This window comes from Prionailurus viverrinus, chromosome X (genome assembly GCF_022837055.1).
Source record: "Prionailurus viverrinus isolate Anna chromosome X, UM_Priviv_1.0, whole genome shotgun sequence".
Lineage (NCBI taxonomy): Eukaryota > Metazoa > Chordata > Mammalia > Carnivora > Felidae > Prionailurus > Prionailurus viverrinus.
The window spans coordinates 6,353,586-6,381,549 of record NC_062579.1 but is presented as its reverse complement, the minus strand read 5'-3'; the positions used below and the strand labels follow the sequence as shown (position 1 = coordinate 6,381,549).

Sequence of the window (27,964 nt, the reverse complement as noted above, 5' to 3'; positions counted from 1 at the left end):
GATCTATGGAGAGTCCAGAGTCCCTTCCAGAATGGAGCCAACCAGACGGGTGTCAGCCGAGAAGCAGGACATTCAGAGCTTTGGAGGGCACCTGGCAGTACAGAACTCCACACAGAGCTCTCAGAAGGTTAAGAGTGATTAACCAAGATTACAAAGAATGTAATTGATGTCCTTTCAGTTGTTTTCTACAATAAACCCTGTACATAGCCTCATGTCAAAATATGCTGTGGTTTCCGAGATGCATGATTTTCAGTTTCCCTTCCTCTTAACCCATTTCAGAAGATGTTTAAGTTGTCTCCAAGTGCTTTATGGTTTATAAATCACCAAAATAACCTCAACATTATGTGTAGATGTGTTGTGATAGAAGAAACTTTACGATGGCCAAGAGCCGATTGTTATGATATTACCTTTGTTTTCACTGAAGAAGAAAGGCATCTGTTAAGTACAATAAAGCTTAAAGACATTGACAAATAGTTGGTTCTTGGAGCTTATGTCTTTATTCATCTCATCCAGAGATTAATTTGGGAATTTGTGACCCTTATTGATTACAAGTCAATTATTTGGAAATAATTCATATACTGTGTATTTACAGCTATACTTACAACCCTTGGCATTTTGATACATGAGGAAAATACAATATCTCCCAACTAATGCTCTGAGATTTGAACCCACGCACACTATTTTCCAAAGGGCACAGACACCTCGGTAGGTCACTGTTTTCCTGAAAGAAAGCAAAGTGATCAGGTTTCAAACTTTGAGCTCATGTGGCTTTATACCCAGTTGAAAGTATGTGTGTCTTCAGAATGTCTTGGTCCTTTCTATTGCTGCCATTGAGGGCGAAAGCTGGGGTTCAAGACTGAAGCTTTCTGAGTGCTGAGGTCTGTAAACCTTGGCTTCTCCTCCCCCATGCCATTTAAAGGAATCCAAAGAATTGTCATCCCTGCCTGATAACTATAAATAAATAAATGTTCTTGGGGGTCCTCCTTCAGAGTTTACCATCAAAACCATCCAATGTTAAAAAAAATAATAATAATAATAAAAACCACCTAATGTTGATGGATCAAGTTGGCAGATAATTACAGATATACGATATTAGTTAGCAAAGCAGTTTCAAAGACCATTGGATGAGGCAATTTTACTTTGGCTATAGTCCTTTTGCAATGCAGATAAAAATCTTTGTTTGAGTCCGCTCAGGAGGCTGTATAACAAAATATCATCAGCTGGATGACTTAACACTTTTTTCTCACAGTTCCAAAGGACAGACATCCAGGGTCAGAGGGCCTGTGCCGCCTGGTTCTGGAGAGGGCAACAGTCGATCTGTGCAGAAGGGGGCGCTAGGTGATGCAGAAGCAATCAGTTGCGTTCCCTGTGTTTTCATTTCACTAACTCTAGTAACATTGTGATGTCCTACACGTAGGCCCTGAGCATCTTTTACCCTATTTCCATACATAGCGGTACTTCTTAGGAGTAGAAGCACGATTCCTCTGAATTTCGTGATTGCGTGTGTATTTAATAATCACAAGAGAATTACAGGAGAATCAGAGCCTTATGTCCTCTCCTTGCCGCCCTTCTCCCAGTCGTGTCTTATACAGAAACAGAAAGGGGAGACTCAAGTGCCAATGGAGTCACAGAGAGATCGGAAAGATGATGTGATGCATTATAGAAATTCCATTTTTCCAATTCCTTTGTCATACACTGTGACTCTCCTCTCTGATGTGGACAATCCCAGGTCTTGGAGACTTTAACAACACCCTTTTAGTGAGGCATTCATGGGACAATCTAGACAGCCAAGCTTTTCCTTGGTAGGTCAGGCAGTCACGCTTGGCAAAGAAGGGCTAGACCGTCTCTTTGAACACCTGACTATAGGTCACGTGATTGTCTGTGGCCAGGGCATTTTTCAGACACTGCCAGAAGTACGGGTGGGCCTGTGGGTTTGTCGGCCACTCAAGGACGGAACTCTTACACAGCCTCTTCCGGAGCTGGAGGAACTTGGATTTCTGAAGGGGCTTCTCAAGGAATATCAAGATAATTACGTCTACTTTTTCATCCATGAGCCTCTGATGGGATAAGTAAAATGCGATCTTAAAGTTCTCGGTCTTTGCATACTTGTTTGTCATCACAAACACCGTCTTTTTGCTAAGCTGGATGCTCTGGGAAAGGTTTTCCAGAACTGGCTGCCCTGGTAGCCAATCCCTTTCCTCAAGACACAGATTAAAATGTTTCTCTCTTGGGTCTTCCAACTTGGCCACCAGCTCATCCAAAACCCACTCTGTCACTGCTGGGTCTTTAGTGTCATACACAACAAAGGCATCGTAGCAAGAATCCAGTGATGTCAGACGCTGATACCCCTTTATTTTGGCCTTACAGAAATGGTAACTATACCACACATCCCAGAAATAGAGGTGGTTTGCTGTTGTAATCACCATCAGAGAAAGAGCCACCGATACGGAAAGTGAAAACAGGATCAGGTTAGTCAGATCTACCTCACAGGTATACAGATCCAGAGAGACCACACTTTGGCCCCTGTGTGCTCCTGGCCCCACACAAGTCACATCTGTGGCCAAGTAAGGAATAGTCACCTCTGTATGGTTAACCCACCAGACAAACCACACAGCATCACAGGTGCACAGAAACCGATTATGATGCAAAAGTAACATCTCCAGATTATTGAGGACATTTTCTGGAAAGCTAGTCTTCTGGATAATCTGGATTTTATTTGAGCTGAGGTCCAGGTATCGCAACTGGAAAGCATCTTGTAGAAAATGCTTTGTCAGATGCCTGATTTGATTGTACTTGAGAATCAGTTTCTTGAGACTTCTGGAACAGTTGTATAATCTCTCAGGGACACTCTTCAGCTCATTGTAGCTGAGGTCCAAAGTTTCTAGATTCTTCAGATACTGGAGTCTTCCCCAGTTGAAGGACTTGAGCCCATTTTTGACCAAGGAGAGAGTCTTTAGTTTTGGAGGCATGCCATCAAAAACGCCAGAAGGCAAGAAACTCAGGGAATTTTCAGAGATGTCTAACTCCTCTAAGTTTAGCAGATTCTTGAAGAATTTTAAGTACCTGTTATCACCATCTCTCCATAAAACATCCAAATGATTTCCTCTGAATTCCAGAATTCTAAGAGACTCACTCTCCATGGTCCTGCTGGTGGACATAGAGATGTCATTGTTGTTCATCATGAGTTTCTTCAGAACTTTTAGGTTCTTGGTGAAGTTTAGCATGTGAGTAATGCCTTCTGATTGAAAGTAATGGCTATTACTACTTATATCTAGAATTTCCAGGTTGCGTAGCTCCTCAAACGCTGTTGAGTAGAGTAAATCAAGCCGGTTGTTAGAGAAGTCCAAATACTTCAACTCCACTAAAGGCTGAAATTCGCTGCCATTGAGAGTTTGGCCAATGGTATTTCCTGACAAGTTCAGGCATTTGAGGAAAGACAGATGCTGAAAATCAGAGGACTTGACAAAAAATATATTATTTCTACTTAGGTCCAAGGCCTGCCCATACACATAACAATCTTTATTAAAAGGCAAGAAAGAGGGAGTCTCTTTGTTTTTGAACCTGCAACTCCTTGCATACTCATCATATCTGAAATAATGTAATGTTTCAAGGACCTGAGGTGCATTACCATCTACAGAAGTTCTGGTGTTAGAGCAGAAGCCAACTTCACTTGAATCTCCTGAAGGTGATATTTTATTCATTGAAAGATCTATGACTTTCAATGTTTTAAATTGTTCGAATATGCTGAGGTCAGCGATTTTTATGAAGTTAGTGCCAAGATCAAGAACTTCAAGATTGGAGAGACCACGTAACGGGGAGAGGTTATGGCTGCTCAGCTCCTTAAAGACGTATCCTTTGATCCGTAAAACTTTCAGGTTTTTCAGTGAAGAAAATGCATCCGACAGATTCAGAGTTGCACGATAGACCTGAAGTTCATAATTGAAAGACAGATCCAATTGGACAAGGTTGTGAAGAAGAAGCAAAAATTTGGCATCCCCAATTTCTTTGGCCAAGAAGTTTTGTGAAAGATCTAGCTCCTTAAGTTTTTTAATGTTTTTAAACCATCTTTGGGGCACATGCTGAAGAGAGTTACTGTATAGACGTAAAACTTGTAATTCTGTCAATGCATCAAAAGCCTTCATGTGGATCTGTAGGGGAGAATTATTCTCACAGGGTGTACAAGGAAACGGGACATTGTAACAACGAGGGCAGTTTCCACCTAGGTCAAGAATTTGCAGTTGATTGAGGTTATGAAAATCATCTTCTTGGATTTTTGCAATGGCGTTGTTATAAAGATGGAGTTCTGTTAAAGTGGATGGCAATGTAGTGGGGACATATGTGATATTGTTATCTTTTAGGGAGAGCAATTTTAGATTTTTCAGACTCAGGAAAGCATCTTTTTCTATGAAAAATGAAACGTTGCAAGGATTGCGAAAATAACAGTTTTGGCCCAAGTAGAGTTTTTCTATGTTGGTCAGTTCTGTTAGGTTATTCTTCATGATACAAAAGATACTGTTGGCCTCAAGGCTCAGCAGCTGCAAGTTGGGGGGAAGACCCTCAGGTATTTCTAGAAGCTGGTTTCCATCCAGATAAAGGGATTTTAAGTAAGTGAGTCTACTAAAGCTTCTGGGTTTAATCTGCAGCCTCCTGGGACACATATTGTCTTTTGGCCCAAGTCGAATAGGTATACAGTTGCATCTGAAATCGATCTCTACCAGGTAGTCCAGCTGGTGGAAGGAAGCTGGAGAGATACCAGGTATGTGGTTGATGGTGAGGGTGAGGTTGGTGGCATTGGTAGGAATACCTTCAGGAATTTCTGTCAAATGCTTGTCTGTGCAGTCCACAATCACATGGGCCTTTGGAGCATCCAGAGTGACATCACAGGGCAGAGTTTTGGGAAACCATCTAGCTCCAAGGAGTTTGGAAATTAGGATTATGTTAAAAAGGATAAGGGACTGTCTCTTCAATGTCCACATTGGAAACACCTGAAAGTATAAGAAAGAACAAATCACCATCATTCTAAATCGTTCTAAAATACACCAAGAATCAGATTTGAAAATTCCTATTTGCTGCCTCTCTTTTGCTACAGTTTAAAATAAACAAATCAAGTCTTATTCTCCATTGCCTGGACGACATCTCCCACTCCGTGACTGTGTTTGTCTACTACTAAGGTTCCTAATAATTTAGTTACATTTTTAGCTTTTAGCATCTTAGCCTTTCAGTTACATAGCTTTCAAAGTGATAGACGCACACTTTCCTATTCACTATTATTTAAAAATAGTGCAATGGAAGAGCTATCAACTAGCTGCCAAAGTCTGAAATTTGGGGATGAAAGAATATTAAAATGAAAATACACTGGGACAAATAACACATTAAGACTTTAGTGCAATTACTGTTTGCGGGCTAAGCCCGCTCTGGTACACATTGCACATTACACCTCACAGTATTCAAGGCTCTCAATATCCTAAGTAGCACTGCCATTCTATGAGCTGGCTTTCCTCTTGGATTGTTTTTGGAAATCCAAGATGATTTGGGGATGGACAGAGCACAAGTGAGGAAGGGGCAGAGAGAGGGAGATACATAGAATCCCATACACATTGGGTTTACATTACAGAAATGTGGAAAGGAGAGAGCAGAGCAGACAGTCAGGGAACCGTCTGGGTGACTCCTGATTGATCAAAGAGGACACTTATGGGGACGCCTGGGTGGCTCGGTCAGTTAAGCTTCTGACTTCAGCTCAGGTCACGATCTCATGGTTCATGAGTTGGAGCTCTGCATCGGGCTCTGTCCTGACAGCTCAGGGCCTGGAGCTTGCTTCGGACTCTGTGTATCTCCCTTTCTCTGCCCCTTCCTCACTTGCGCTCTGCCTCTCTCTCCGTTTCAAAAAGAAATAAAACATTTTTAAAAATTTTAAAAAAGAGGATACTTATGAGAGTGAAAGGAAGGCAGACCTATTAGGAATTATGCTAAGACTAGGGGTACCTGGGTGGCTTGGTTAGTTAAGCATCCCAGTCTCGATTGTGGCTCAGGTCATGATCTCACTGTCCATGAAATTGAGCCCTGCGTTGGGCTCTGTGGTGACAATGCAGAGCCTGCTTGGGATTCTCTCTCTCCCTCTCTCTGCCCTTCTCCCACTCATGTGCTTGCTCTCTCTCCCTCTCTCTCTCTCTCTAAAAATAAATAAATAAACTTTAAGAAAAAAATATATAATTACGCTAAGACTATTGCCAGAAAACCAAGACTCTCTTAGGCAAACTGGGACATATGGAAACCTACCCATAATGCTGATTCTTGGGCATCCAGATTTATCAGGGGAGAAACTGGGACCCGGGGGAGAAAGACCTTAAAAGGTAATATGGGAAGTACTAAAGAGCTTTGCTAATCACCATATTAACTTGAACTTGCCCTGCTTAGAGGGTGGTTTAACCAGGGACTTGCCCTCAAGTTTCAGGATCTCTATCAATATTTTACTCCAGAACACTGGTTTTAGTTTAACAGGTGCTTATCTATGGAATGATGTAGCCTGTGTCTCTACAACAAGCTTCTAGATCAATTAATGCTTTTGTCTTCCCCATTGACTGAATCAACCAAATATGGTGATATCGAATAAACCAAATGCCTACTTCCCTTAATTCCTCTAATACAAGGTAAATAAGCAAATTTCCCCCCAGCTTTCTTTTTCTCTAATGAAAGATGGTTCAGAAGGATCTCAAAGAGCTTCTTCATGCATCTTGAGATGCTTAGAGTTGAAGTTAGAGGCACAACATTGTCTCTTTTTTTTCTCTTTCACTACCCTGTCTCCTCCTCTTCCTCATTAAAACCATTCACTGAGTCCAGTTGACGTTCTTCATTGACCTCCTTGACATCCTCCTTGCTTTGCCATTTTAGCTAAAACATCATCCTTGATCTCAGGCTCTTGTTCTTCCAACCCACCCAAACTATTAAGCTTCCCTAAGATTAATCAGATTACATTACTCTGAAGTCTTTCAAATTATTTTCTTTCTTTCCCCCTTTTTTACAGAATGAGCCCTAACTTTGTGTCATGGCATCCAAAGTCTTCTGGTAATTGGCTTTATTTATACCTACTTGTCCAGGCTCACCTCATACAACGCCCCTCTCAGCTTCTCTAGTCACTAACCCCAAGCCCAATGTGTAGCTCCCTGACTTGCAAGTCTTTTCACCTGGACTAGTCTGTTCTACCATTTCCACCCATCAAAATTCTAGTTATCCTTTCAGGCTATACTCCCCAATGTGGAGCACTCAGATCCCTGGGGAGATATGGCAATTGGCCAGGGGTTATAGGAAGCTCATAGATAAACGTGGTATATCTCCCTTGAGCATCAATCTTACTCAAAGATTTAGGAGAAATGTTCATCACTCAGGGAGGAGGGGTTGAGTCAAGATGGGAAAAGGAGAGATGCAGAGGGAGCTATTTTTATGGTCCCTGATTATGGGATCCCAGACCCTGGACCCCATCTCCAGCCATGCTTCTGCCAGAAGACATGATGAGTTCGTGAACCCCACTATCGGAAGGTAATAAGTAATGCTGCGAAGGGTGTTACTGTTGACCTGGAGGTTAGTTGTATTCTAAATGGGGCCAAATGAATAAGGGACAAATTGTGAACCAGGTACCCTCTTATGAGCCCCCTCCCATGAACCTAGATGAGATCCTGGGAAGAACTGGGGGGATCCCTAAATTAGAGAGTTAAAAACATGAAGTGACAGCCATCAACTGAGTTCTCTGGAATATGCCTAGTTTAAGTATTTCTATGATGGGGGGAAACGAATGCTCTAAGATGAAGGCAGTTGAGTTATAGGCATAATAAGAGTGGTTTAACAACCGCTGTCCTTCCCCCGCCCACATCTCTGATTCGTTAAGTCCTGATCTGCAGCATTTGCAAATTCCCATAGTGTAAAGACTCCCACCATGGCCAATTTGGAACTGCCAGTGTGATGCCGTTCAGTGCAGAGTTGGGGAGGGATGTGCAGAATTGCTCTGGCAAGCCTGTATGAGCTGGGTCCAGCAAACCCTGACCTTAACATACCTGAGACAACGACCGTGAAATGACTCTACATATGGACATAGTATAAACTAGAATGGAAAATTAATCAAAAAGTCTCTTATCCTTCCATATTTCTAAACTTTTTCTTGCACTCGTCCACTTTTCTCCATGTCTACTGCCACCTCCTTACCCCCATTAGCCATTAGGTCTTACCCAGACTACCACAAGAGGCTCCAAAATGGTCCCCCAATTCTCTGTCTCCTCTACAAGCCATTCATCAAACAGCATGAAAGCATTCATTATAAATATGAGTCACATCAACTACAGTGACTTCCTATTACACTTTGAATCCTTATTATTGCTTACATCATGCATGTTCTGACTCCCACCCTACTTCCATGACCTTGAACCATCCTTCCCCTGTTTTGACCACACACCAGACATCTGGCCTATTTTCTGTTCTGCATTCGAACCAGTCTTGGCACCTGCTGTTCCCTCTTCCTGAAATTATCGTTCCCTTCCTCTTCCCACAGCCAGGTCATTCTCATCCCTCAGGTGTCTACATACATAACACACACTCAGTCAGGCTTTCTCTAGTAAGCAGCACTTGCTATATTCTGAGCATCATTTTCAATGTTTCGATATATTAACTCGTAAGAACCACATGTGAGTGGTACTACAGACCCTCAATCCTTACCCAAAACCTCTGGGGCTAGATGTGTTTTGGAACTAAGAATTTTCAGATCTTAGAAGGCAATAGGATATATGGATCCACATGTTATGTAATGTTCCTACTGGGGCCTGGGGCAGTATCCCATCACCAAACACTTGAAATTTTGTGCAGTGAAACAAAGAATTATCCACACTAAGTGGGAAAGGAAGGAAGGAAGGAAGGCAGGGAGGGAGGGAGGAAGAAAAATCAAGGGAAGGAAGGAAGGAAGGAAGGAAGGAAGGAAGGAAGGAAGGGAGGAAGGAAGGAAGGGAGGAAGGAAGGAAGGAAGAAAGAAAACTAACTTACTCAAGTTCAGATCAAGATTCACATCCAAATGAATTCAAGTCGTATGTTTGCCGTTGACTGAGTGAAGACAAAGCTTTCAGTTTGGAGGTTTTGGAATTACAGACCTCTATTATTATTTCCATTTTTCAGATGAGTCCATTGAGGCACAGAGAGGTATATATACTCTGTACTAGACTACTCTGCTTTATTTCCTTCATGGCCCTTAACACAATCAGCAATTATCTTGCTGATAATTTATGCGCTTATCTGTTTAATGTGTATCTTGCATGAGAATATAAGCACCAAGAGAGCAGGGCTTTGTGTGCCCTTGTGTAAAACAATGCCTGGCACTTAATTTGTGTTGCACTATGTTTGATAAACACATGAGGGGCGCCTGGGTGGCGCAGTCGGTTAAGCGTCCGACTTCAGCCAGGTCACGATCTCGCGGTCCGTGAGTTCGAGCCCCGCGTCGGGCTCTGGGCTGATGGCTCAGAGCCTGGAGCCTGTTTCCGATTCTGTGTCTCCCTCTCTCTCTGCCCCTCCCCCGTTCATGCTCTGTCTCTCTCTGTCCCAAAATAAAATAAACGTTGATAAACACATGAATAAAAGAGTGAATGCATGCATGAATGAAATAAAGCAAAATATTTCAAAGAAATTTCCCTTTGGAGTCAACTGCTTTAGGCTACAGCCCCAGACTCCCCAGGGGATAACATTCTATCTCTTCTATTTGCCCGGGGATTCAAACCCACGTTCTTGAGGACACTCTCTGGGATCAACCCAGACAGAAGTACCAACTCTGGCCAGATCAACCCAGCTCTGGATCGACGGTTGGAAGAACTGTGTGATCTACCTTGTCACTTCACCACTCTTGGCACGTTGTCTGCCTTTGCATCATTCAAGATAGGTGGCTACAACATCCATGTTACAAGAAGCCAGATGGAAGCAGATAGGAAGAAGGGGAACAGCCCCACCATTTAAGGATACACCCCCCAAATTGCCTATTTCACTTCCTCTCACATCACATTAGCTTTACCTTAGTCACACGCCATGTTTAGCTGCAAGGGAGCCTGGGAAATATAATCTTTTTTTCTGAGTGGTATATGCCCAATTATAAATGGCGATTCTATCAGTATGAGATGAAATAAAGGGAAGGGGTCCCCAGGGTTGTTAGTCTCCTAAGATTCCGACTCCTGATTTCGGCCCAGGTCATGATTTCACGGTTGAGCCTCACATTGGGTTCTGCACTGGGCATGGAGCCTGCTTAAGAGTCTCTCTCTCTCTCTTCCTCCCTCCAACCTTCTGCCCCTCCCCAGCTCATGCTCTCTCTCCATCAAAACAAAAAAGAAGAAAAAGATATTGGGAGATATAGAACAATCTCTGGACTTGATGAGGATGATAAAAATAATTAATTGCAAGTATCAAAAAATAGCCCATGGAATAAGAACATACAATTAAACTACACATATAGAAGTGTCAGCATCTTGTCTGGAAAGAACTAATGATATTTCCAAATTGTATTGTATTGTATTGTATTGTATTTATTTTTAAAGATTTTAAAAAAAATTTTTTAATGTTTATTCATTTTTCAGAGATGGAAAGAGACAGAGCATGAGCAGGGGAGGGGCAGAGAGAAAGAGGAAGACACAGAATCCGAAGCAGGCTCCAGGCTCTGAGCTGTTCAGCATAGAGCCTGATGTGGGGCTCGAACCCACAGACCGTGAGATCATGACCTGAGCTGAAGTCAGAATGGTTAACCAACTGAGCCACCCAGGTGCCCCAGTTTTTATTATTTTTTTTAAACTTCTGTTTTTAATGTTTATTTTTGAGAGCGAGGAAGCAAGTGAGCAGGGGAAGGGCAGAGAGAGAGAGAGAGATGGGGGATTCAGAGAGGGCTCCGCACTGACAACAGAGAGCTCAATGCGGGGCTCGAACTCGTGAACCAAGAGGTCATGACCTGAGCTGAAGTCGATGCCTAACTGACTGAGCCACCCGGTCACCCCTGATTTTATTTTATTTTTTGAGTAATCTCCATGGACAACGTGACGGGGGTGGTGAAGCAACAGGGTAGGTGATCTCGAGTCGCCAGATCCTTGCATGACCTCCCAGAGCATAGTACAAATCAGGACGCTGAGCTGCTAACCTCTAGGAGCTTCTGAGAAATCACAAAATTGTTATACTAAGCCCGTGTTCATTGGCTTTTCTACTCTACCAATGTAAACCCACTGTTAGCCACTGTGGAATTCAGAACTTGGCAGTAAATTGCTGCTTGTGGGAGAACCTAAAATATGGGATGTTGGTATCAGGCGATGAGCAAGATATAGGTGTATATTGTAAAATGATTATAACAAGTCTAGTGAACATCCATCACCTCATATCGTGACAGCTGTTTTTCTTGTGATGGCAACGTTTAAGACCTATTCCCTTAGCAACTTTCCAAAATACAATTCAGTATTGTGAACTACAGTCACCATGAACGCCAACTGTTGACTTGTGGCTTTACTCTTAGGGGAAACGGTTTGGCAATATTCATGATGCGTGTTGATGGCTTCTTACTGTTTTTAGCAGTCTTAGGAGAGGCATGAGCTATGGCTGAAGTTAGCATCTGCGAGCAGTGATGGAAGGAAGTGAGGTTTTCTCTGCCGGCAGCCTGAACTCTAAAGTTGATTAAGCCTTCCTTAATTTGGGGCCGGGCAGGGTTGAAAAAGCCCACTGCTTTACCGCAAATGAAGGCAGATGAATGGACAGAATCAAGAGCAGCCCTAAGAGAGCGCGAGTGCTCACATGCATTTTTCCAGCACTTTCCATTAAGTATTTTCTAGCAGACAATGAAAGTCAGTCCAGGGCAAGAATCTGACTAGCAGTGCTGCCTTGCCCTTGACTCCTACAGCCTCTGGGGAGTTGATGAAATTGAGAATGAGGAACATTGACAGAATACAGAATCTTTTCACTTAAAATGGTCTAGGGGAGCTGGGTGGCTCAGTCGGGTAAGCGTCCAACTCTTGGTTTCAGCTTGGGTCATGATTTCATGGTTCATGAGTGGTTCGTGAGTTCGAGCCCCACATCGGGCTCTGCGTTGACAGCATAGAGCCTGCCTGGGTTTCTCTCTCTCCCTCTCATCTGTTCTCTCTGTCTCTCAAAATAAATAAACTTAAAAGAAATTTAAAAAACTAATAAATAAAATGGTCTAGAGCTGCTCGGTCTGATATGATAGCCACCAGTCATGTGTGGCCATTTGAATTTAAATTAATTAAAATTAAATGCAATTTTAAAATTCAGTGTCTCAGCTACACTAACTGTATTTCAGGTGCTCAAAAGGCACAGTAAGCTCGAGGTTACAGTATTCGAGTGTGCAGGCATACTGTAGAAAATTCTATTAGAGAGCACTGGTCTAGACCACGGGATGGCAAACTTTTTCCAGAAGGGGCTAGAGAGTAAATATTTTAGGCAAAATTGAGGCGATCATGTGGGTACTTCAATTACCATTAAGAATGTGACTCATTAAAGTTATAAAAACCATCCTTAGCTCACGAACAATACAAAACAGGTGGTCAGAGTTGGCCCAAAGGCCGTAGTTTGCAAACCCCTGGCCTAGACAAAATCTTAGGCTGTACGAAACTCATGCATAGAATTAACTCTAAGCAAATTTAACCCAAGCCTGCCAAATATTAAAAGAAATTATACTGCTTTGAAAGCCTGTTAAGCACGTTCACGCACCGCTAATTTCCACCAATGGCATTTAGCGAATGATTTCCTCGTCATTCCAATGCTAAGAACTAGGTTTGTTTACGAAGAGAGTGTAAAGCAGAGGGCACGACTCAGAGCTTGTGCTCTTGGCTGCTTTGTTTTGCTACTTTTCCAGCAGGCTCCATGTCAAGGCATGCAATCCTCCCTCTGGGTGGTGAACACTCTTATGTCCGGAACCTTGCTTGTCTTTACATGTACTCTATCGTTACGATGGCCTGCCACGTGGTGAGTATGACATAAGTATTTGCTGAATAAATCAAGGCTTTGAACTTTCTTAAAATCCCATGGAAGACACACATTGAATGATCATAAATGGTAAAGTATTCCAAAGGTCAGACTGTTGACAAGGAAGCGAGGAGACACCAGGAGGGCTTGGCACCTCTAAAAAGAAGGGGTGAAGTGGGAAAGTACCCCAGAAGGAAAGGGGACAGTGTCAGAGGAAGGCATGGGAAGTGAAACTGCAGAAGGCCCCTTCCTTGATCCTTTCTCAGTTCTGTCGCCTTGAACCTGAAACCCCAGTAAGAATGGCGAGCTCATTTGTCTCTCCTGGGAACAGGCATACCCGGAACGGGACTGTCCCTGTCCTATGCTCAGTAGTTGAGCCTCAGCCCAGCTGGCCCTTGGAATGTCCTATGGCAGATGGGCCGTCTCCTGGCTCTCTGTGCCGGCTGTACCAGGAGCTTGGAACTCAGAGATAGCAGATAGACAGTGACAGGCTGGGTTCTGAAGAAGCAAAGGAGGGGGAAAAATTGACTCAAGGAAGAAAACCTTCCCAAATGTGTTAAAGAGAAATAAGGAGCACCTGGGTGGCTCTGTCGGTTAAGCGTCCGACCTCGGCTGAGGTCATGATCTCACAGTTTCTGAGTTTGAGCCCCGCATCGGACTCTCCGCTGTCAGCGCAGAGCCTGCCTCAGATCCTCTGTTTCCCTCTTTCTCTGCTCCTACCCTGCTCATGCTCTCTCTCTCAAAAATAAAATAAGTATTTTTTAAAACGATAAAGAGAAATAATACCTTTTGAGGCTTCCAAATTTAAAAAATATTCTTTTTTTTTTTATTTTTTTTTATTTTTGGGACAGAGAGAGACAGAGCATGAACGGGGGAGGGGCAGAGAGAGAGGGAGACACAGAATCGGAAACAGGCTCCAGGCTCTGAGCCATCAGCCCAGAGCCTGACGCGGGGCTCGAACTCACGGACCGCGAGATCGTGACCTGGCTGAAGTCGGACGCTTAACCGACTGCGCCACCCAGGCGCCCCTAAAAAATATTCTTGAGAAGATGATTGAAAGATGTGAAGTTTTCCTTTCTTCCTTAAGTGGAAATGTCCCCTTTCAAACCACTGGGAACTACCTGCTTAACAGTAAAGTGGGGACCTTAGCTTCAACAAAATTCAATATAAGAGTTTGCTCAGTGCCAAAGGGGCTCCTGGGTGGCTCAGTCCATAGAGCATCCAACTCTTGATCTCAGGGTCATTGAGTTCAAGCCCTACATTGGGTGTAGAGATTACTTAAAATAAGTAAGTAAGTAAGTAAAAGTCTTCAAACAGAGCTCACTCAGTGTTGAGCCGGCCCTATATTTTCATCTGCTACAAATAATTCACGTTATTTTGTTTTGTTTTGATTTTTGGGCCACGATTGCCTAAAGACATGTGCCTTTCAGTAACGTGATTTGTAAACTAACGTAATACACCATGACATACACCAGGCTCAGCTTCGGCTGCAAATCCCAGCTAACTACACATGCAAATCCACTGGGTAAATCCGGATGCTCAATTAGCGAGCTAACTGGTCAAAAAGGGAATGTTTGATTTTGTATGCACAGGTGTTCTATTCTCTCAGTAAATCGCCTCTTCTTGTGAAAATGGAAAATGTCGAATTCACACTGAACAGTCACCAGACGGCCATTTGCTTTTTTTTTTTTTTAAACAATGGCGTGGCCTTTTCACGTGTGCTTATTACGTGCCAGATGCTGAAGGAGACACAGTGTTGCTAGGACATCACTAAGCCCTGACAATAAAGTTGAAAGGACATATAAATATTCCCATCTCACTGATGAAGAGGCAGAGATCAGAGAAGCAACTTCGAACCAAGCGTCCAAGTGCATATGCTGAGCAATCATCTTCAAGGTGCTTCACACAGTTACAGCAAACGCACTTGGCCTGTGTCTGTATCTTAGTGTATTTCTCCTTCGGTTCAAGGATTCTTAGCACTGTGATGTGTCCATATTATGCTACTTAGAGTTTTCATAAAGAAATCTGCCAAATACCAAAAGGAGGGATTTACAATTTGAGTAGGACCAACTTGAGGGAAAAAGAGAGCCTTTTCGGATGATACACTTCTGATGGATTCCATCTGCTGTCCAGCAATGCTAGGTCAGGGTAGCTCATGAATCTGTAAACTTACAGGCATGCTCAGGTTTACATTCACAAAAGAATTATATGCTCACACAGCTATCCAACACACATACTGGGTATGTAACCTACACAAAAGACTGTGCTAGGCCAAGGAGGGGAATACTGGGGAGTCGGACACCATTCCTGCCCAGCTAGGAACCAAATCCCTCTACTACTGCCGCTCAGAGGCCACGTGTGTCTCCTGAGCTGGGAGATCTCTGCTGTCAGGGCAATCCAGGTGGGGCAAACAATGTTGCAGACAAAGGCTAGTCAGGCCGAAAGGTAATGCTGCCTGCCTCCCCTTCAAACAGAAGCTTGAAGAAACCCTTCAAAGTGCCAAAACACATCCTTGTGGCTGCATCCATTTCCTGGCAGGACTTGAACTTGCCTTCAGAACCGAGTTCTCCTGATCTGCGACCCACATTTGCTTCCCACCCGCAGGTCTAAGGCTGGAGGCTAGGATGGCAAATAGGGAAACACGCTGTCCAGGAAGCTGGGAACGGAGTCAGCCTCTCAATCTGCTGCAGGGCTACTGACTAAACACTCGTAAACCTTGACTTTCTCATCCACAAACTGTGTGGGTTGAGCTAACGGACCTCCACGCTCCTTTTCAACGTTTATTTATTTTTGGGACAGAGAGAGACAGAGCATGAATGGGCGAGGGGCAGAGAGAGAGGGAGACACAGAATCGGAAACAGGCTCCAGGCTCCGAGCCATCAGCCCAGAGCCTGACGCGGGGCTCGAACTCCCGGACCGCAAGATCGTGACCTGGCTGAAGTCGGACGCTTAACCGACTGCGCCACCCAGGCGCCCCTCCACGCTCCTTTTCTATTGTGCTTACTCGATGCTTCTGAGCCTTGGCCTGGAGCCCCCTGAAACTTATCTGCCTGCGTCTGACCTCAGCTGTGAGTCTTCCTAGATCCCCAGAAGCTCAGGCTGCTGCCATTTCAAAATGATCTAAGCAAGGCTTCCAACCACCATGAGCCCCTAAGGATTCCACAGAGATGAGAAAACAACAACTAGCACATCTTTTTATAATAAGCCTTATATGTCTTCAGGTGACACTGTTTTGTGAGTTTTATTCAGCTTTCTGAAACAGTAAGGCTGGGAAGAACTGGATGAGGATCTATCAACTGGAGGAAATGGTTAAAACTGAGAAACCACCCATAGCGGAACACCAAACATCTCTTTAAAAAGAATGTGGGGGCGCCTGGGGGGCTCAGTCACTTAAGAATCCAGCTCTTGATTTTGGCTCAGGTCCTGATCTCAGAGTCCCTGAGTTCGAGCCCCGGGTCAGGCTCTGTGCTGACAGTGGGGAGCCTCTTGGGATTCTCTCTCTCTCCCTCTCTCTCAGCGCCTCCTGTGCTCTCTCTCTCTCTAAATAAAATAAACTTTAAAAACTCAAAATAAAAAGAATGTGGTAGACCTATAGGTATTGACATGAAAAGCTGCACAAGATATGTTATTCAGTTATAAACAAAATGAATTTTTAAGGCATGAAAATAACATATAGCATATGAACCCTTTATGATGAATAAAGATACAAATATTTGATTTGTACTTGCAGCGAAAAGTACAGAAGGACACATTAGAAACTCAACAGTGATATTTTCTGGGAAGGGGTAAGAAAGGGAGCCTCTGCGGGGTAGGAAAGAACATGCTATATCCTCTATTCTTTGAGTTTTTAAATAAAGAACAGGTATTCCTTTTATTTTTAAAAACATCTTAAAATTTGCATAGCAGGGGCGCCTGTGTGGCTCAGTTGGTTAAGCGTCTGACTTCGACTCAGGTCATGATCTCACAGTTCGTGAATTTGGGCCCCGCATTGGGCTCTGTGCTGACAGCATGGAGCCTGCTTCAGATTCTGTGTCTCCCTCTCTCTGCCCCTCCTATGCTCACACTCTGTCTCTCTCTCTCTCAAAAATAAATACACACTTAAAAAAATTAAAGATTGCAGAGCATGTAATAAAACCTTATTATAATAACGTGAAAGTAAATTGTGAAAAATGAAAATTTCAACATGTATTGATACCTGCTATGTGCCAGGTACCCACTTCTAAGCGTTGGGTCACATCAGTGGACCAAATAGAAAAGATTCCTGCTCTTCTGAAGCTTACATTCTCCAAATAATAAACAAAAAGTATAGAACTATAATCATCATATCAATGTTAGGTGACAAGGTTATAGAAAAAGGAAGAGCAGGGTGGGCTTGTGGCCATAAATACAGTGGTTTGGGGGGACATCATTGAGAAGTTGACATTTGAGCCTACATCTCAAGGAAAGGAGGAAGTTGACCATGCAGCTCCATTAAGGGAGTTGGGGGCGGGGGGGAAGCATTCCAGGCAGAGGGACAAGCCTAATGCAAAGGCCCCCAAGGTGGAAACATGCTGGAATATTCAAAGGATGATGGCAAGACTGGTGTGCCCTGAGCAAGGGGAGTTGAAGAATGATAGGAGATAAGGTCAAAGAGGGAGGGCCCCCAGCCTCTCACCAAGCACGAAGGGCCTTGCCAACCATTCCAAGGATGATGGTTTTCCTCTGAGTGGAATGCGGTTCCGTGTCAAGCTTATGAGCTGAAGAGTGATGTGGCCTGACTTACATTTTAGAAGATCTGTGCTGTTGTGCTGTGTTGAGAAGAGACCGTGAGGGGGTGAAGGTGGAAGGACTGAGACCAGTCAAGACGCTAGGACAGCAATTGAAGCAAAAGGCCCAGTTGGCAAGGGTGGAGGTGGTAAGAACGTGCCAGATACTGGATTACATTTTGAAGGTGAAGCCAAAGAAAATACGACTTCAAAGTTCTTAGAAGGATGACGGATTGGAAACAGCAAACATTTCTGGGAAATTTCCTGCAAAGGGGAACAAAAACACTGGCAGGTGTTCCCAGGGCCAGGAGGGTCAAGAGGATTTATTTTAGGACAAGAGAAATAATAGCATGTTGTGATGCTGGTGAGAATGAAAAAACAAAAAAAAAACCCACCAAAAAGCATTGATGATGATGATGATGATGAGTACTCAAACACTGATCCTGAGCAGGAGAGCAGGGAGGACACCTAGCACACCAGCATGGAGACTGGTCTTAGCTAGGAACAGAAAAAACTCTCATCCTCAGTAGAAGAGTCCACACATTTGTTGACAAATCTCCTATCCTCCTTTGAGGTTTTTGTGAGAATTTGCACAGAGAGCAGCAGAAGTGATGCCACAGGACTTCCAAGGCTAGGACAGAAAAAAGGTGATAGGGTTTCCCCCTCACCTAGTGCTCGTTCTCTCTTGATCTCTCTGTCTCTCTCCCCACTTTCTTTAAAGCCCTGAGCCACCAGCCTTGTAAGAAACTTGGCTACACTGCAGCCGCCATATTGGTGAGACTACATGGAGACAGAGACCCCCCCTGAGCAACCCCAGCTGGCAGCCGTTGAGTCTCCCTGCCTGGGCACAGACCTGTGAGGGAGCAAGTTTTCAGGTGAGTCCAGCCCTGGGCACTGACTGTAACGGTGTGAAAGACCCAGCATCAGAGCCACCTAACTGAGCTCAGTTGGCCCTTGAGCCCACCACACATAAGAGTATATGATTGTGGGATGCCTGGGTGGCTCAGTTGGTTAAGCATCCAATTCTTGATGTTGGCTCAGGTCATGATCTCATGGTTCATAGGATCGAGCCCCAAATCAGGCTCTTTGCTGACATCGCAGAGCCTGCTTGGGATTCTCTCTCACCCTCTCTCTCTGCTCCTCCCCTGCTCATTCACTCTCTAAATAAATAAGTAAAAAAACTTTTAAAAAAAAGTATATGATTGTGGTTGTTTTACACCAATGCATTTTGGGGTGATGTGTTAGGCAGCGACGGGGAACTGGATAGGTGGTCTGGCAGGACATCCAGGTACAGAAGCTCTAGGTAGGTGCACAAGGAGGAGGGAACATGTGGATATCCTCTTCCAATGGCTGCAGTGTTCTCGGTGAAGTGGGAAGCAAGCTTAGCAGCTATGAGTGAGAAGACAGCAGATGTGGAAGACAGAGGAGAAGGAGGACAGGACCCTCCTGGAGGCCCAGGCAGACACTGCACGAGGAAATCAGTGTGATTACCTGCTGGCAACAAGGAACCACCCCCAACCCCCTCATCTTTTTGCAGGTAATTTGCCTTCCCCTTGGGGCCTTTCTCACACACTCTGCATGGCTACACTCTGCTTAGATTTAATTCCTCTCAGCAAAATTCCTCTCAGAAGGAAATCCACCTTGAGATGGGAATATTGGAAGCCTGGGAACAGTTACTGTTCTGCTCACCGCGACGCCTTTACCAGCCAACCCATCTGAAGGCCAACATACTGAGTGCCCCTGGGGGCTACTAGGTGCCAGGGGGGGCAACAGCCCCATGGGTTCACCTGCTCCTCCAGTCTATCTGCAAGATCACACGGGCAGGAAAAGAGCCAAGTGGCCCAAGTTGAAAAGGAATTATTGGAATATGCATTTCTGGTGGTGGGGGTGCTGAAGGCAAGCTGGGGAAGCGAAGGATTTCATATTACAGCGGGGATGCTGCGAGTGGCCAGGCTGGGTTGAACCAGAGCTGATGGCCAGCTGGAAAATAATGGGAAAGGGACACAGGAGAGGCAAGGAGTGAGTAGAAGAGCAGTCGTTGGACACCCATGAATTTGAAGTCACTAACCTGTTGCCCTGTCGATATTGAAACCGCGCCATGGGATTGGAAGTACCAGAAAGTCTAAAGCTTGTTTTCAGACAATTGTTTTTTCCTCAAGGTCAACTGATGTGGTTCTAGCCGGTGAACCAGCAAGGCCCTGTATTCCTTGCTGGAGATCAGGAGCCCAAGACCCTGCTCAGTTTACACCCGCAACTTCTACAGCCCTTTCCCCGTGTCCGACAGTTACCCCTGCTGCCTTAAAGTGTTAAAGTCTCCGTCCCAGGAGGAGCACACGCTTAACATAAGATGCTCCTGTACGTCTGTTTTCTAAGTACACCTGTTTTGCAACCTTGTGTCCACCTTGACCTGTGATGACAAAGCTCCCCTTTCTGAATATTCATCCTAACCCTAAGTAAAAGGAACCCACTCACATCCACTTAGGGGCTTTGAAAGTCATTCCCCGTGGTCTCCTTATTTGCTGCAAATAAAGTTTTCTTAGTGTGACCACACCACCTGGTGTAGTCTATCTGTAACTCACCAAGGAGGGAACTCCCATTAACTGGGTAGGGCCCTGAATTGTTTGATAACTGGAGAGTGATATGGACATCACCCTGGGTGCTAACCAAACACCATGAGCAAGGAAGTTACTTCACTCTGGTGAATCATTTTACTTCAGGAGCCTCTGATTTCCTTGTTTTTCTATTCGTTTGGTAGACTGAGCCTCCACTTGGAATTTCCCTAATAAATTTATGACAAAATAGCTCCCCCTCCCTTTTTTTTTGTTTTTTGCAAATTTCAAAAACATTTCTCATTGTAGGCTGATCTCTGGAAAGTGTAATTATCTTAAATACCAAAGTCTCATTATGTAATCAAAAACAAAACAAAACAAAAGTAAGTGTAAGGCTATAACCCACCTACTTTAAAAATAGACTTTTCATCATTTACTTCCTATCATTTTTAGCCCAACAGACTTAGTTTTCAAAATAAAAGAATAAAATGCTATATAGTAGTCTTACATAAATTAGGTACTCAACAGCTATTACACGTTACAACAGGCACTAAAGACCAGGAGATATTAAGTCTTATTTGATCATATACTCTATCCACTTGTTTTCCAGAATCCACCACGGTACGCTTTTCCTGTATGGGGCCAGTTAGCAAGTATTTTCTGTTTTGCAGGCCGTATGGTCTCTGTCACAACCACTCAACCAACGAGTAGGTTGCCATTGTAGCGTGAAAGCCATTATAGACAATATCTGAACAAACAAGAAAACTATTTGTGGGCACCGAAGTTTGAATTTAACATACCTAGGATGGGTCATAAAATACTATTCTTCCTTTGACTTTTTCAATCACTTAAAAACATCAAAATTTTCAGGGCGCCTGGGTGGCTCAGTCAGTTGAGCGTCCGTGGTCACCATCTCACGGTTCGTGGGTTCGAATCCCGAGTCGGGCTCTGTGCTGACAGCTCAGAGCCTGGAACCTGCTTCAGATCCCCTGTCTCTGTCTCCCTCTCTCTCTGCCCCTCCCCTGCTCACGCTCTCATTCTCGTTCTCTGTCTCAAAAGTAAAAATAAACATTAAAAAAACAACAACATAAAAGCTTTCTTAGCTTGTAGGCTGTACAGACATAGGCGGCAAGCTGGGGACCGGCCATGGCGCACCGCCCAGCCCTAAGATTTGGCAAGCTTCTGAGACAGAAGCGAGCTGTTCTTGGGGTGTGAAGACACTGGTTGGTTAATCTGTAATGATTGCTTTTAATTTTAGCACAATCTTTCAAATTTCTAAATGATGAGATTTCTTTAATTTAGTAAATAAATTTCTGGTTACCTCTTTGCTTCGGCACAAAGAAATTTGCTACAGTGAAGAGTGGAATAATGTTTTACTTTAAAACTACCAGACTACGGTTACATATCAGCACATGTCTTTCTAATACTGCTCTCCGTGTCCTGTGTCTATTACACAGAGTGAGGAGCATTCTAGCCTTAGCTAGAGCTTTTTTGGTGGAAAGATTGGATTGAAAATTTTTAAATATTTTATTATTTACTTTTGAGAGAGAGAGAGAGAGACAGAGAGAGAGAGAGAGAGCATGAGCAGGGGAGGGGCAGAGAGAGAGAGGGAGACACAGAATCCGAAGCAGGCTCCAGGCTCTGAGCTGTCAGCACAGAGCCTGACACAGGGCTCGAACTCACAAACCAGGAGATCATGACCTGAGCTGAAGTCAGATGCTTAACTGACTGAGCGCCCCATGAGCTCCTGAAAGGTTGGATTTTAAATTCTTATTCAGCCACATGAGAGCCCTCTCACTTTGGTGGATCAGTTTACCTCAAGAGCCTCTTGATTTCTCAACTGTAAAATGGTTAGAATGCAGGGCTCTTTTGTGAAACTATTAACACAAATAGGTAACACATGTGTTCATGTAAACCATCTTCACAGATTAACCAACAGTGAGGAAGCATCTAGTGTGCACAGATTAAAAACATCAGGAAGGGATGCCTGGGGGTGCTCAATTGGTTAAGCGTCCAACTCTTGGTTTTGGCTCAGGTCATGATCCTGGGGTTGTGGGATCAAGCCCTGCGTTGGGCTCCGAGCTGAGTACTGAGCATGGAACCTACTTGAGATTCTCTCTCTCTCTCTCTCTCTCTCTCTCTCTCTCTCTGCCCCCTGCCCCTACCCTGCTCTCTCTCTCTCAAATTAAAAAAAAACACACGAGAAATATATGCTACTTATCAATTTCTAGTTTGCCGTTTTCATTTGCCACTATATTATAAGTACTTTCTTAGGTCTCTCAGTGTTCTTTTAAAAAACATGATTTGGTGGTTACACAACATTCCATTTAATGGGTGACCACGATTAAGTAACCCCTCCTCAACATCCGGCATGACATATTCTCTTTGCCATGCTGCATAGACCATCTTCATAAATTATTTGCCACCTCCTTGATCATGTCTTTAAGAAGGGTTTCTAGAAGTGGAGTTTCCAGATCAAAGGATAGGACATATAACTATTAATAAGGTTGAATAAATTTCCCCGGGGCTTTCTGGCCTTTTGTAGGTCTTCTTTTGCAAATTGTTTCCACTTGTTTTCTTACCAAAGATATACCAGTTTCTCTCTTTCTCTTCAGCGGTAAGGTATCATAATGGAAGTTCACATTTATGGGGCTACAGCGTGGCTCCTGGAATCAGGCCATCCAGCCAAGACCACTCAAGCTCTCGAACCTCCCGAAGCCCCAGTTCCCTCATCTGTGCCTCACAAGGCTGCTCTGAAGCTGAAACAGATCCACAGACATCAAACCCTTAGCATGACGCTGGATGTCTAGTAAGTGGTCAGTAAATGCGAACGGTCTTTATTATCACCAGTCCCCTTATTCCATCCCTCAAGGGGCAAAGGCAGATGTGGGCAGGGGTTTGCATAAAAACAGACCTCTGAGTTTCTAGGAAATGAAACTGTAAGCAGCGGTTTCCTTTGTAACATAGTTCCCCTCCCCTCACACCGTGGTTAACTCTTCATTAGACCGTAGACACAAAATGAGCCTTGACGCCAACATGGACATCTAGAAACCAGAGTGGGCTCCCACTGAATGCACGCCATCATATCTACTTTGGGTGACAAAATCATTTCAGCAAAAGGCCACTGATGTCCTTTTCTGATTAATTTTTGGCATCCCTAATAGCTCACACTGCCCACGAAGAGCTCAAACACGTAGCCTGTTACTTGAGCCTCACAACAGCCCTGGAACGCACCTCTCAGTCACTAGGCCTTGACTTTTGTGTTTCTGTGTCCATCTGCCCAGTTTTAGCATGAATCCTCTTAGGTCCATTTAACGAGAATCCCTCACCATTGATCTCTGATCATCCCGGGTATCTGACACAGTCCCTCATCCCCTAACATCCTCCAGGTGACAGCCAATCTCCCTGGCCTGCCTTCTGCAAGAATCCTGGTAAGCCCACTTATCCAGAAGCCACCCCCACCCCTGATGTTTTGTCTTAGTCATTTTCTACCCACAGACCGCCACTCTGCTCCTTGGCTATAAATCCCCACATGGCCGTGCTATGCTGGCAACGGAGTCCAGTTCTGTACCGAGGCCTCTTTTCCCCCAGTTCCATTCGTTCCTGAACAAAACCCGTGGTTGCAAGCCGTAACGGCTGTCCAGTAACTTCAGTGATTTGTACGGTTTCAAAGCCAACGACGTAGGATGAACAAATTAGACCCACAGAAGTGATTTCCCCAATTCAAACATCTGTTCGTCCTCACTACAGCCCGCCTGAACGCTTGCAGGAAGTTGGACAGACCTCGCCTTGATTAATCTGCAATTATGAAATGCTCCCATGGTTAATCCTGATTATGAAATACCACGAAGAAGTTTCCTCCGCCAATAACCAAAATACAAATTCTTAAACATCTCTCTTGCCAGCTGGTTTCAGTACTTCCCCCCAAGGATTACAGATAACACTTCTTTAGGGAATCTCTCGGCTGTTCTTACCATGTTCAGTCTTCCTCCACGATGAAATCTACAAGTCCGGTTGGAGAGAGCAGAGCGTGAAAGGTGTCACGATCGGCCTGAGATGGACCCAAAAGCATCAACTAAGATAAAGAGAAAATACCAAATTGTGCATTTCAAAGATGGTAACATACTGTAGCTCCAAAATTTGCTGGGGACATCACTCTAAAACGTGCTGTTGCAAACAGCCATCAATGGTGTTTCCTTCCTCCGAGTTATGTAAACTAGAGATACGCTCCAGAAAACCATTTCTATTATTCTTAAACATCTGGCTTTATCTTCAAGGAACTGACATTTTAGACTACCAAAATTTTTCTTTAGATTTAAAGAGGATTTTTTTTTTTTTTGGCATATGATTTGGGTTCCCTCCCCTCCCTTCCCCACTGAGAATGGCTCATACACCTAATTAGTTACATTATCCAAATTTGTCCCTATGCTCAAAATACCTTTTTTTGGTTGCATGGAGTGATCTATGTCTGGAGGCTTCTGAGATGAAGAGATGGTCTTCAGGAAGCATGGAGTCCCAGAGGCTCCAGGCTGCCAGCCCTAGAGTTTCCAAGTGCAAAGACAAAGTTGGGGGTGTTAGGGGAGGAGCATAACTACTTCAACCACCCGAGACATGAAGTTTGCAGAAGCACCAGGTTCCTCTTACTTCTCCCACCATACCCAGGGCAGTGCCTTGTCTAAATCCAAACAACCCGGTTGACCAACCTTCCTTCCTTTTTTGTAGGTGACTTTCTCAGCCTCACCACTGTCTGACCTTTTCGGTGAGAGAATTCTTTGTTGCGTTGAAAGATGTTGACCAGCATCCCTGACCTATACTCACCAGATGCCAGTAGCGCTGCCCTTCCAGTTGTGACAACCACAGATGTCTCCAGACGTTGCGAAATATCCCCTGGGGAGCTAAGGCACCCCGGGTTGAGAACCACTGTTCTGTAGATAGATATCTGAGAGACAGGTCTAAATTTACCTTGCTCTGTCTTAGGCCCCCCTGAGAGACAGATCTGCCGGCTGGTTGACTCACTTCAGGAGAAAAGGTCAGCTGCATTTGGAGTCTAGTGTCATATAAAGCCCTGTTTCTGGAACTGGGGTCCTCGCGAGAACTGTTCCTTTCTTAACGGATTATTGGGTCCTTTTGTGGGGACAGTCAAAACATCCGTAGTTATGTTTAAAGTTCTTCGGTCCACCTCGTCGACCCGGAGAGAATTGGAAAACTGCAGGTTGGCGTGGGGGAAATCAGCTGAGAGTGATCAGGGTTAATATACTGAAAAGTCCCTGGTACCCCGGATCAGCTGATAAACCTATTAGAATAAAAACGGAGATCTTTCCGAGGGGGTTGTTAGGAGCCAAACACTGTTTTTACTGCTTTGTATGTGTTATCTCATTAAGTACCAAAAAAAAAAAAACAAAAAAAAAACAAAAAAGAAAAAAACAAAGAAAACGGTATTATTTCTTTACAAGTAATGGAATTAACGCACATACCACATAAGTGATAGCTACACAGGCAGTAAACGTCAAATACCTTCTTATCGAGCCAATTTGCTATGCAAACAATCGGTATGGATCAATAGCTTTCCTACGTATAGACGACAACTGACGCAGTGGTGATAGGAAGGGGGATCCTATAGAAAACAGCAACACAAATAGGAACTACCTGGGAAGGAAACCGGCGGAGAACGCTTAGGAACGAAGGAGATAGTAGAAAGGCAGGAGACTCTAACGCTCTACCCTGCCCGCTGCTGTGGGCTTTCCACTTGACCCCAGGTCCGCCCTGCAAGCTTTTGCATTCCACTCCGTGTCCCAGGAGGCGGAGCTGTATGAACTTGACCAACTGGGTGCCAAAGGCTGCTGGTTGGGTTTGGCCCGTGTGGAGAGGGGTCAGGGTATTTACGCCCCTGGCTCCCGCCCCTTGCAAGGCTGTGGGTTGGCTGCAAGCTGGTTAGGTGCCGCTCTCCTCAGGAACACTCTTGCTGAATTTCACTGATTGCTCCTTCCCCTTGCCGTCGTAGGCCTGGGGTTGCGAAGATGCATGAGAAGAAGTAAATAAATGAAGAGAAAAACATCGTTGCCTGGGCTAGAGTCCACAACATTGTAAAAGATGGAAACTGTGCTTAAGTTGATTTGTAAGTGCCGTGCAATCCCAACCACAGGCCGACAGGATTTCAAGGGGCGCTTGCCAGATCGACTCTAAACCGGGAGGCAATCTGGAAATCAGTCGGGCATGTTTGTTCATCTCAAAGATTAGGGTTAGCTCCTAAAATAAGGATGATACCTAGGAGGATGAACAGTAATCCCTGTTGATTTTGTATTCAAATTTCCCCAATTTGTCCCCAATGTCATCTCCTTTCATTTAGTAAACATTTGTTCCGGAAATGAGGCATTGGAGCTGACCGGGGTGAGACCACATATGGGAATAGCCAGGTACTTTCTAAATGGAAAAGTAACACAGGGGGGATTTCGCTTCCCGATGTGTCAATGCAGTATAACGCCCATCACCTGTGACATGGTACCAGCACGTCAACGAAAGAGAGGGGGTATCAGAATTGAGTAAAGGCACGTATGGGACATTAGTTTAATGTTTTGTTTATTTTTGAGACAGGGAGAGACACAGCATGAACGGGGGAGGATCAGAGAGAGGGAGACACAGAATCTGAAACAGGCTCCAGGCTCTGAGCTGTCAGCACAGAGCCCGACGCGGGGCTCGAACTCACAGACCGAGAGATCATAACCTGAGCTGAAGTCGGCCGCTTAACCGACTGAGCCACCCAGGCGTCCCAGGGACATTAGTTTAAAGTCACATCAATAGCAGGGCGCCTGGGTGGCTCAGTCGATTAAGCATCTGACTCTTGGTTTCAGCTCAGGTCATGATCCCACGGCTCGTGAGTTTGAGCTGACAGCACAGAGCCTGCCTGTGATTCTCTCTCTCTCCCTCTCCCTCTGCCTCTCCCCTGTTCGTGCTTACTGTCTCTGTCTCTCTCTCAAAATAAATAAACTTAAAAAATTAAAAGTATGTTTAAAAATAAATAAAATCACATCAGTGGCAAACGAAATTATTAAAATAATGTTGGGCAGCTGGCTTAAAGTTCAGAAAAAATTAAGCTATTCTACCTCATTTCTTATAGCTGTCCTACCTTGCTTCTTACATCAAAATTAATTTCAGATGGTCCAAATATTTTTTTTTATTTTTCAGATGGTCCAAATAATTTTTTTTCAACGTTTATTTTTGAGAGAGAGAGAAAGAGACAGAGCATGAGCGGGGGGGGGGGGGGGGGAGGGGGCAGGCGGGGGAGGGGGTAGAGAGAGAGGGAGACCCAGAATTCGAAGCAGGCTCCAGGCTCTGAGCTGTCAGCATAGAGCCCAATGCAGGGCTCAAACCCACGAACTGTGAGATCATGACCTGAGCCAACATCGGACACTTAACCTACAGAGCCACCCAGGTGCCCCCAGATGGTTCAAAAATTTAAGTATAAGACACTGAACATTGAAAGTATTAGAAGAAACCATAGAGAAATCTATAATCTTAAAAGGAGAAACTTGTTCTACATATGATGATGACAACGAGAAAATACCCAACAGCAACAACCCCAGTGTCTTAAAGGAAACATTAAAAACTCTGACTACAGGGGCGCCTGGGTGGCGCAGTCGGTTAAGCGTCCGACTTCAGCCAGGTCACGATCTCGCGGTCCGGGAGTTCGAGCCCCGCGTCAGG

General features: G+C 44.4%; 1 protein-coding gene across 3 annotated transcripts; it reads right to left on the bottom strand.

Moving 5' to 3' along the window:
* Positions 1–474: 474 nt before the first annotated feature.
* Positions 475–25,245, bottom strand: TLR7 (toll like receptor 7). Of its 3 annotated transcripts, XM_047844946.1 has the most exons (4): positions 25,082–25,245; positions 24,702–24,801; positions 24,238–24,338; positions 475–4,985 (listed from the first exon to the last, which is right to left on the bottom strand). In XM_047844946.1, the coding sequence occupies exons 3-4, from the start codon at positions 24,238–24,240 to the stop codon at positions 1,836–1,838; spliced, it is 3,153 nt and encodes a 1,050-aa protein (XP_047700902.1). In that variant the 5' UTR covers positions 24,241–24,338; positions 24,702–24,801; positions 25,082–25,245; the 3' UTR covers positions 475–1,835. The 3 variants fall into 3 exon arrangements, with proteins under 3 accessions (XP_047700902.1, XP_047700904.1, XP_047700905.1); XM_047844948.1 differs by lacking the exon at positions 25,082–25,245 and having other exon boundaries at positions 24,238–24,314; positions 24,702–25,029; XM_047844949.1 differs by lacking the exons at positions 24,238–24,338; positions 24,702–24,801; positions 25,082–25,245 and adding an exon at positions 22,846–23,117.
* Between the last annotated feature and the right edge of the window lie 2,719 nt (positions 25,246–27,964).